The 10,442-nt window shown below is 35.8% G+C and overlaps 1 protein-coding gene across 1 annotated transcript in view; it reads right to left on the bottom strand.

The window, feature by feature from the left end:
* Window positions 1-5,178: 5,178 nt before the first annotated feature.
* LOC306884250 (uncharacterized protein) overlaps window positions 5,179-10,442 on the bottom strand; it is a 52,565-nt gene continuing 47,301 nt past the window's right edge. Inside the window, exons 26-33 of the mRNA XM_079439983.1 lie at window positions 9,693-9,758; window positions 9,475-9,555; window positions 9,240-9,326; window positions 8,950-9,041; window positions 8,748-8,833; window positions 8,379-8,645; window positions 7,342-7,440; window positions 5,179-6,520 (exon numbers count right to left, since the gene is read on the bottom strand). Coding sequence (XP_079296109.1) covers window positions 6,273-6,520; window positions 7,342-7,440; window positions 8,379-8,645; window positions 8,748-8,833; window positions 8,950-9,041; window positions 9,240-9,326; window positions 9,475-9,555; window positions 9,693-9,758 — 1,026 coding nt within the window. The 3' untranslated portion in view covers window positions 5,179-6,272. The remainder of the gene's footprint in view (window positions 6,521-7,341; window positions 7,441-8,378; window positions 8,646-8,747; window positions 8,834-8,949; window positions 9,042-9,239; window positions 9,327-9,474; window positions 9,556-9,692; window positions 9,759-10,442) is intronic.

Genomic DNA, 10,442 nt, shown 5'->3' with positions numbered 1-10,442 from the left:
ATTTCTGATTATCATCAATGTTGATATTTTTGTGGGGGTTTTTTTTAACTGTTCAGAAGTTTGGGATCTGTAAGATAAAAAAATTATTTATTCATCAAGGATGCATTAACTCGATCAAAAGTGATGGTAAAGACAAGTTATAAAATACTTTTTTCTATTCATCAAAAAATCCTGCAAAAAATGCATCATAGTTTCCTCAAAAATATGAAGCAGCACAGCTGTTTTCAACATTTTTAATAATAGATCATGTTTTTTGAGCAGCAAATCAGCATATTAGAATGATATCTGAAGGATCATGTGACACTGAAGACTGGAGTAATGATGCTGAAAATACAGCTTTGATCACAGAAATAAAATTACAGTTTAAAATATATTCAAATTGAAAACAGTTATTTAAAATTGTAATAATATTTCACAATTTTTACTATTGTTACTGTATATTTAGTCAAACAAATGCAGACTTGGTGAGCAAAAGAGTCTTATTTCAAACAAAAGAAATCATAATTATTCCAAACTAATCCTTCATAAATCCTTGATCAAATTAAGTATTTGTTTCAGGCAAGGATACAGGTTATTGAGAATGTGAGACGCCTGTTAGTGCACATTGATTTTTTTCTTCTTTTTTGTCCCAAAGAGTCGAGTGAGTTTGACCTGTGGCGTGATCGAATGTTGACAGCGGTGCAGGGTACAGGAGCGGGTCGTGACCTCGGTCATTGATCGGAGACTCTCCAGTACAGCCTTTCTGATGACCGGCAGAGAAAGACCTCGATTGTTGGCTTTCATCGGCGTAATTGACTCGTGAGCACCAGTCAATGGTCTTTTTAAACAAGCGCCGCTCATTTATCAACATCATGGAGTAAAAGTGACAGCAGGACGTCAGATAGAGTCGTTTTCAACTAGTGAGCCCAGACTTTTGGACCCCACTAGATAATGATTTAAATATCAACTTGGTCTCATATGGAGAATGAAAATCAATAGAGAGCTATGAATGAGTATCGCAGCTCAGATAAAGCTAAATTCTCATTATTGCCTGCATTTAATCTTTTAAAAAAAAAAAAAAAAAAAAAAAAAAAAAAAAAAAAAAAAAAAAAAATCGCATTTGTGATTTTCATTCCTGTGGGAGGCTTATAATGGCCACAGAAGAATGTCTTTTTTGAAAGTCCTTGAGAGTTTTTGAGTCTTCATTGATTCATCCTGTATATATGATATTTAATATTCTAGTCAAGTATGGGGGAGAAAAAAAATCCAGTCACATTCCAACAAATGTAAACATTAAAAGTCATTTTAAAAACCACAAATTTGACAAATAACCATATCAAGAGACTAAAATATGGCAGAGACTTGAGGCCAATGAGCAACCCATAGACGCTTGCTAAAAATGCTTTTTAATGCTTTATGTGTCCTATATTTGTTTGCTGCATCAGAAGCAATAGCATCTGACTGGGTTTTGTTTTTCATACTTGACTAGAATATTGATTCAATATTAAGTATGGAAAATATTATTGAATCTCATATTGCATATACAGGGCTGAACGATGTTTGAGGCGTTTTACACACCACACTGTTACGTCCCATTAAATAAGCTCCGTCCCTTTGCACTTGGCACATTTCTTGTACATAATGCACGCTAATCCGACATTGACCATGTGATGAAAGCCATTGTTTGAGCACTTTTACCCCCCGATCCTCTTTTGTTTCGCATCCCTCTCGCTTCATTTCAAGTGGCGACTATACCATTTCTTCTTATCATTTTAACATGAAATGCTCACAATTATATATGCGGAGACTATTTGAAAGCTTAAAGGGATTGGAGGGGCATCCAGCTTTTCATATGCAAACGTACGAGCTCAGCATCGACCTCTGAGGGTTTGGGGCCCAAGCCGGAAGGCTCAGATCTCCTCGGCGCGGCTTTAATGATTATTGTGCAGGCTTTCTTACTGTGTTTATCTGTAGTTGCCATATCAGCGCTTTTGAAATCCCTGTCTGAGAGGGAAAGACGAGGGTGTGTTGAATCGTGCCTGGTGGATCGTTAAAACAGGCAAACAGCTCATTTCTTCACTACGAGAGAAGCTGCGGTCATTGATTTATCTCAGGGCCGAAGGCTTTTCGTTGCCTATACAAAACACATTTAGCTCTTTTCACAAAGAATAGTAAAAAAAATGCACAATTTATTTTAAATATTGTCAATCAGATCTACACACACCACAAAACCTGGCAAACCTAATGTAGTTAAACAACTAATTACAATTCATTATAGGCCAACTATATCATAGTTTTCCCTTTATTTCTAAAATACATTTCTGAAATGTTAGATATACCCAGCAAACTATTTTTGGAACATTCTAGGAAGGTTAGTTTTTGGTTGCTAAATTAAACCAACAGAGAATGTTTTTATTTGGTTCCCAAAAACATTAGTCGTCATAGTTGGGGTAACGTCAAGGCAGTGAATGGGAGAGTACCACAAATATATTTTTTGCATTCCCATTTGCTCAAATTGCAAAAGGCAAACTCCACGTTAGTGTTTGCATGACTTTCCAAAAAAAAAAGAAAAAAAATAATTTTACAGACTGATAATGGCAGTCAGAAGAGAGAACGATGTCAAATTTACGATCCCTCCCATAGATGCTTCATTAGAAACACCCTCGCATTAACGTTAGCTAGATTTTTTGTAATTTGATGCAAAAGTGATATAATAGAAAGTAAACCCCTGGTTTCACAGACAAGGCTTAAACCTAGTCCTAGACTAAAATATAAATCTGAGCTGTTTCAGATGAAATAAACTTGCACTGACTGATCTTAAAATATATCGGTGCCTTTGTTTTGTCTCAAGATACACACCAGTAATGCTTTTATTCTAAGGAGGTTTATAAAAATGACTTCAATGTCCTAATTGAACTACGGCCTAATCCTGGCTTAGTCTAAGCCCTGTCTGTGAAACCAGGCCCTAGTGTTATAAATGTGCATACATTTAAAAAAAATAAAACCCTTTAGAGGATTTATGATGCTGATGACCGTTTATCTTGTGAAAAGGGTCCATGGGAACATTGTGGTTACCAGTCAAATGCAAAATTATATCTATTAAAAATGGTCCCATCATAGAGAAAACTGCACTTGCTGAAATCACAAACGACTTGCTTCTTGCACCAGACTGCATCTCAGTACTATTTTTATTTGATCTCATGACATACTCATAGTTTGATAACAAAACTATACAGGTATTCAGGGACAGGCTTTAGGATAGATCCTACATGTCTGACCATTATCACTTGTTCATTTAAATGGGGAATCATCTCAGTTAACACCAGTAATGTATGAAGTACTGCAAGGATCAGTATTAGGCCCTCTGCTATTTACAATATACATGTCACCACTTGGTAATATTAATAGAAATTATTATTAGTGCATGATTTTCACTATCCTAAAACTGTAGATTTCTGCCATATGGACATCACCTTAAACATAACACCTAAACGTTATATTTTGAAGCTGTTTTGCAATGATGTGTATCGTGAATTGAACTGAAATGCAGTTTGTTGGTGGTTGCATGCTGACCAAATTCCCTGCAATATTCTGGTCTCATTGGCCCCTGTATATGCGATCCAACACAATATTTAATATTCTAGTCCAGTATGGAGATAAATCCAGGCGCATTATGTAGCTATTGATTTTGATACCGCAAATGATTGCAAACTAGTTGCAAATGCAATATACAGTAGGTCACACAAAGCATTAAAAGTAATTTTAAAAAGTACAAATAGCCATATCTAGAGACAGAGACCAAATGCAACCAACTGGGAATGTTAATGCTGGGTAAAAATGCAATATGATGCTGTGTGCAAATTTCAGCTATACTTATTCTGCAGTATTTATTAATCCAGTTTATTACTTTTGGACCCTCACAATTGGATGGTAGTTTATGGATGTATATGACTCAAAATATCATAACCACTGCAGCATTTCTGATTTGCCACGTCTTTAAAAGAAAAAAAGAGCCATAAAGCCAATACTCGTGCTCATTCAAACTGCTGTAATGACCTTATTTTCTTACAATGCTTATGAAGACATTATTTTCAAGGCATGATGTTTTACAATCTGAACATATTTCCCACTGTAAAATATCTAAAATAATGCATTACATGTTTAAATTGTGTAAAAATGGTCATATACATTCATGCCACCAATCTCAAAAGCTCATGCATTACCCAGAGTAAAAAACAACTTCCTATAAAACCATCCTGACACACTGCATTAGTTTAAATACAGAAAGCAACGCTAGAGTATGTGAATCAAATGTTTAGTCTGGAAAAACACACGTTAAAGGGACAGTTGGCCAAAAATGTAAAATTACTGTCAACATTTACTCACCCTCAAGTAAATAAATAATGACAGATCTTTCATTTTTGGTTGAACGAACCCTGTAAGACCACACAGAACTCAAACCAGCCGACACAGAAAAACATGACAAGCTGACAAATAATATGTGCCAAAACTTCAGAGAAATTGCAATCCATGCCAAAAACAGAACATACATGAACTGAAACCCACCTCAAGTGGAATGTGGTGGGAACACTGAACACATTAGGTATCAAAAGTCTCATATCAGTAGATTCAGTACGGCAGTATTTTATGGCTGTCATCATATCCACAGCAAACTGCACTCATTTATACACACGAAAACAATCTGGCAAATAATGAAATCTCAGCATAGGAAAATGTTGAGGTTGAAGGAAGAGTTCACACCAATGATGACATCTATAACTAAAAAGTTTTGATATAATATAGTACTAATGTTTAGTGTGAATAGATCATTACTCACCCTCACGATGCTCCTATTTTCTTGTGTTCTTCACTTTTTGAACTATATTCTGTCAAGCCTAATTAAACACACCTGAACGAGTTAAAGTGTTTAAAGTCGTTAAAAACATCTAGGCAGGTGTGATGGAGCTAAATTCTGCAACAAATATGGCCCTCCGGAAGATTTGGATACACATTTTATGTAACAAATGGGGACTGGGTCAGTTGAGCTCCAAAATGACAAAAAAAAGCACCAAGGGAAGATTTACAGAGAGCAGAGATGCCCAAAACTGACCAGTGATGACCTTTGATTTGGCCCGTCATGCCATAGCACAAGAGGATATTCATTTCTAATTAATATTTATATTTAATTTTTTTTTTCTTAAAATGTTGTTCTTTTTTTAATTGAAATGTAAAATCTGTGAATTCTCCTGAAAAAGCAAAAAATTTATATTTCAATTTTAAAATAAAAAAAAATATTATTGATTTTTTTTTACTTTTTAAAAAAAATTTTATGCATTATAATATAGCTGGATTGAGTCGGCGCCAATAGCCTCATGGGCATCGTGCTGACATGTAGCACCATTGCGATTCGGGCATCCCGGGTTCGAGTCCCAGCTTGGGGACCTTTCCTGCCCCTGTCCCCTCTCTTTCTCCCACTTCGCTTCCTGTCTAAATACTGTCCTATCTGAATAAAAAGGGAAAAAATGCAAAAAAATCTAATTAAAAAATGGATTTAATAGACCTATATATTACATAATCTAATTTAATATACCAATATAATATAGTTGGATATAATGCATTTACTTTTGGCTCACAGCCCTCAATCAGGATTGATTTTTGGACCTTCATATTAAAATGTTTGGGTAGAGAGTAACGACTTAAATTTGGGTCTGTTTCTCAAATGTTTTATGACTTCAGAGCAATTGGATGAGTAATATGCACTATTGGTAACACTTTTGTGGTGTGCTTTTGTCTTTTTGGAGCTTGACGGACTTCATTGCTCTAAATATTTCAGCTTTTTCTTCTCTGTATTTCTCCTCTTCTCTAGCTTGCTTCTAAATAGTCTAATAAACCTGCTGGTGTTACAAATTATGAATATTGGTTCAGTGATAACATTTCTTTTGTTCCTCTTTGAAATTTGCTTTGGATAAAAGTGCAGATAAATGCATAATGTTCCATGAAAGAAAGAGTCATATGGGTTTGGAACAACATGAGGGGGAGTAAATGATGACATGATTTTCATTTTTGACTAAACCATCCATGAGCCCGATATCAAAACTGCTGATGAAGTGAGAAATTGAAGGAGTGAATATTACACATCTTGCAGCAACACAATCATACAAGATCTCATTCAAAAACGTATAGACAAATGTTCTCCATCAGATCCATAAATAAATGTAAGAAAAATGTTTTGAACTTGTGTCCTGCACATGTCAGTCAGGGTCTTTGACCTGCAGTGTCACAGAAAGTGTCCGTCACTCCTTTTTCCCAAAGAACTTCCTGAAGACAGATTTGTTGGGGGGTCGTGGGAGGCTCATGTAGCTCCTCATGGGCAGATCGGAGAAGGACTCCTGCCGGACGCAGTTTGGCGAGGCCGTCGCTGTGCTTTTACAGACTGACGGCATCTCACGATCTCCAATGAATAGAGTCACAGAGTAGCTGGAGCTGCTGTCCTGGCCTTTGCCTGAAGGGCGCGCTACAGGCTTGATCCTCTGATATGTGGCTGTAGAGACAGAGATAAAATAACAATAAGTACTAAATGTTTAAGGAATAATTACAAAATTTTTCTTCCATGTTTCAATTTTAATTGTAAACCTCGGTTGCCAATTTTTTTTTTTAAATTGTTTAATTTTCATCTGATTACATTTGAATTATATTGTTAATGTTTCATGCCTTCATTTGATTACCAGAGTTTTGGATAATAAATTTGTATTAAATCATACAGTTGACCATAAGTTATTAAAGGTTTATGAATTCAATTGATTAGTCATGCTTTTTGATTATTAAAACTTAATTCAACCATTAAAATTGAACTCAGTAAAATTAAAACTGAAAACAGAGAATTTCATAAAAATAAAAATAAAAGTATTTTACAGGGCCATCTTTTTTGTTGTTGTTATTGTTAAACTTAAATTGTTGAATTGTATAAGTTTCATGATTTCAATTAATTACATGCTTTTTGATTACTAACATTTAATGGAATCCAGAAGAATGGAAATGGAAAAAAATGGAATTTGGGGAAAAAAAAAAAACTTCCATAAATAAAACATTCCATATGGCTCTAAAATACTTTTTTTTTTTTTTTTTTTAAAGCTTTTAATAAACTGTTGTTCAACTGTACAAGTTTCATAAGGTCATGCTTTTTGACTCAAACTGAATTTAACCAGTAAAACAGCCCAGAAATATTAAAACAGAAAAATAAAAAAAACTTTGGAAAAAATTACAACCGAATTTTGAAAAATAAAACCGATTTCATAGGGCCCTATATTAAAGCACAACTGAATTCACTCCTAATTGGATGTGGCATGTGTGGCTCAGATGTACCTGAGGTAAACGAGTGAGAGCGTCTGTTTTCACTGGTCCAGCCCTGAATGGACATAGAGCACTGTCTCAGAGACTCGCCATGTGAGTGGAACTCATCCTCTACAGAGAGAAAAGAAAAAAAAAACAGAAAATTAATCATTCAACCTCTACAGTACAAGGGCAGACAGTATAAGTGAGTAACAAAGTACTCGAGGTGAGAAATAATGTGACCAAGGTGGAAATGACAAAATCCAGAGAGCGGAATAGAAGTGCTTCTCCAGAAATAGAAAGCCGCTGACAGCGAACAGATGTGACCATGCCTCATATAATGTCTGCTGGAAGCTCCGATCAGCCCCAGAGTCCTCTACTGCCCTCTTTTGGATGTCCAAAACATTTGTCTTGCATATTATTTATTTATTACTTGCATTAGTTGGCAGTGTTGAGGAAGCTACTTTGAAACTGTCAAACTGAAAGCTAAATTTATCTCGAGCATGCTTTCAAATACATTAAAGTAGCATACTTAAGATAAATTATGTATTTAAAGATTTTCTTTTTTACTGGACAAGACAAGATGCTGGTAAGAATTTTTTTTATAGTGCAATTTAAAGTAGTTTAACTACATATTTATACAATTTATAGACATTTATTATAAATTATATATTTCATAATATACTTTCAGGCACTAAAACAATAAGGTTGTATAAGATGCAACTTAAAACTTAGTAATTTATATAAATTACCGTATTAAATAGTTATGAATATTAATTTACTAAATTTATTTGATCAAACAGTAATGAAATATTAATGAAATTATATTAAAATTTAAAATAACTGCTTTGTATTGTAATATATTTAAAATTGTTATTTGTTGCTGTGATGGAAAAGCTGAATTTTCAGAAGCCTTTAATGTATTTTTTCCCCTATCAGCTTATTTATATGAATCAAAGCTAAAAAAAAAATGTATCCACATTTTTTTATGGCAAAAAGTAGCTGGTTACAAGAAAAACTACCCTTATTTTTTCTTAATTCATTGAACTGTATTAGTCACAGTTTCTTACCACAATGACCCGCATCTGAGAACGAGGGGAGCAACAGATCCTGATGCCTTTGGTGGATCTGCAGAGCGTCACTGGTGTGAACTATGATCTCTTTGGTTCGGCCTGAAGCGTGCTGACTCTGTGCTAAAACGGTGGTGGTGACATAATTTCTCATGGAGCAGTGACATTTATCTCCACACTGACAGCCGGTGATAGCAGGAGAATGTCTAGGGAGCGTCGCTGAAGCCCCATGACATGTTGATCTGTTCACTACAGAATCACTAGACGCTGTAGAGATAAGAGGATTTCGTGTGAATATGACTGTGGTCATATAATGCAGCACTGAAAACTTGTTAAGAAAGGACAGACAGATACTTAATGGTATAATACCAGTGTGTGCTTGTATTCTGAGGATCCATTTCTTCATCATAAATCGGGATGATGCACTGAGGAGATACTCAGATCCGTCCCGCAATCTGAGAGAAAAGTGAAGTCCTTCAACTGAATATGTGCAGGTGAAAATGATTTAAACAACTACTTCCATCTCTAACTAAGACAAACATGAGACGCCCTTTAGTTGTTCGTCATTTACCGCAAGCAGAAGCAGTTGGGTTTTTTGGTGTACTCTGGCGATGGTTCACACACCGCTCCAATTAGATTCAGAGGAAGGTTGGTCACACAGCTCTATGTGGTATAAAAATATAGAGTCATTTTGGCTAAACTCATACCCTTAGATGCTTTACAGCTGCTATTAAACATATTTCAATCACAATTTAATCACAGTTCAATCTTGCAATGTAACTAATGATGTCTGTTTGCAATAAAGGAACATAAAGTTTTCTACTTGGTTGCAAAGCCAGAACATGAAGTCTCCAAGCTTACCTTGAGTGTATCTTTCCTGTCCTGATAGAAACATATTGTTTGTTTGTATAGCACAGCATGATAGGAGTTCCACGCCCTGCATGGTGCCTGAAATAGTGCATTTATTTTATTGGTTATATAAAGACCAACCGAAATGTCGAAAAATTTGACATTTACCACAGTAGCCTGGATGAGACATAAAATGCTTATTTGTTGTGGTTGGGGTCAAGAAAATCTGTGTAATTGTGATATTTACCTTCTTTCCACCCAGTTGTAGTTTGTGTTTCCTATCCAGTGTACCTTCCATAGATGGCAGTTCCAGTTCTTGTCTTCCACTCTGAAAAACAACAGTCAAAGATTAGAATTAACAACCTTGATATGATGATACACAATAATTATTTCTCGATATTCTGAATAACTCTTAAGCATATACTCTCTGTTCTTGTATATGGTCTGCCGTTATACTTTGGGTACCTGGATATCATTGTCATTGGTCCCATCCAATCCCATATGAACAGACAGGAGGCTCATGGATTGGTCCTGTGGAGAGAGAACACGTATCAATGCATTTATTACCATGAAAAAAACCAATTACATGTGCACTAATCAGAACTACAATAATGGGCAGAATGATATGAGATATGCTGGCCACAACTTCATTTGAGGGCAAAGATTTCCAAATAAAACCCTCAATCGTCCTCGGAAGTTCCTACTTCAGCCGTTTAAAACAAATGCATCAGTGAAAAGCATTTTTGCTCCCACAGAGAACGATGGAAAATGTAAGGTATCCACCATGATTTTGTCCTTGACAAGCTTCTAAATCAGAAAGTCAATGCTTTCGAATCCTCCTACTACTAAATAAATCACTGTGGTGGCTCTCATGAGCACTCATCTCATAAATATCATTCTGACATATTCAAGGCAGCACAAGTCAACCACTTTAACCAGGGGTGTCCAAGCCTGGTCCTGGAGGGCCAAAGTCTTGCAGAGTTTAGCTCCAACTTGACCCAACACACCTCCCTGGAAGTTTCCAGTACACCTAGTAAGCCTAGTAAAACCTTGATTTGGTAGTTCAGGTGTTCAACTGGGGCTGGAGCTAAACTCTACCGGACAGTGGCGCTCTAGGAGTAGGACTTAAACCACAAGGCCACGTCCTGCAGAGTTTAGCTTTGCCTTGCCTCAACACACCTGCCTGGAAGTTTCTAGTAACCGTAAAGACCTTGA

This window comes from Barbus barbus (genome assembly GCF_936440315.1).
Source record: "Barbus barbus genome assembly, chromosome: 18".
In the NCBI taxonomy this organism is placed as follows: Eukaryota; Metazoa; Chordata; class Actinopteri; order Cypriniformes; family Cyprinidae; genus Barbus; species Barbus barbus.
Note: the sequence above shows the minus strand (reverse complement) of the source record. Positions and strands in the feature narration are given on the sequence as shown.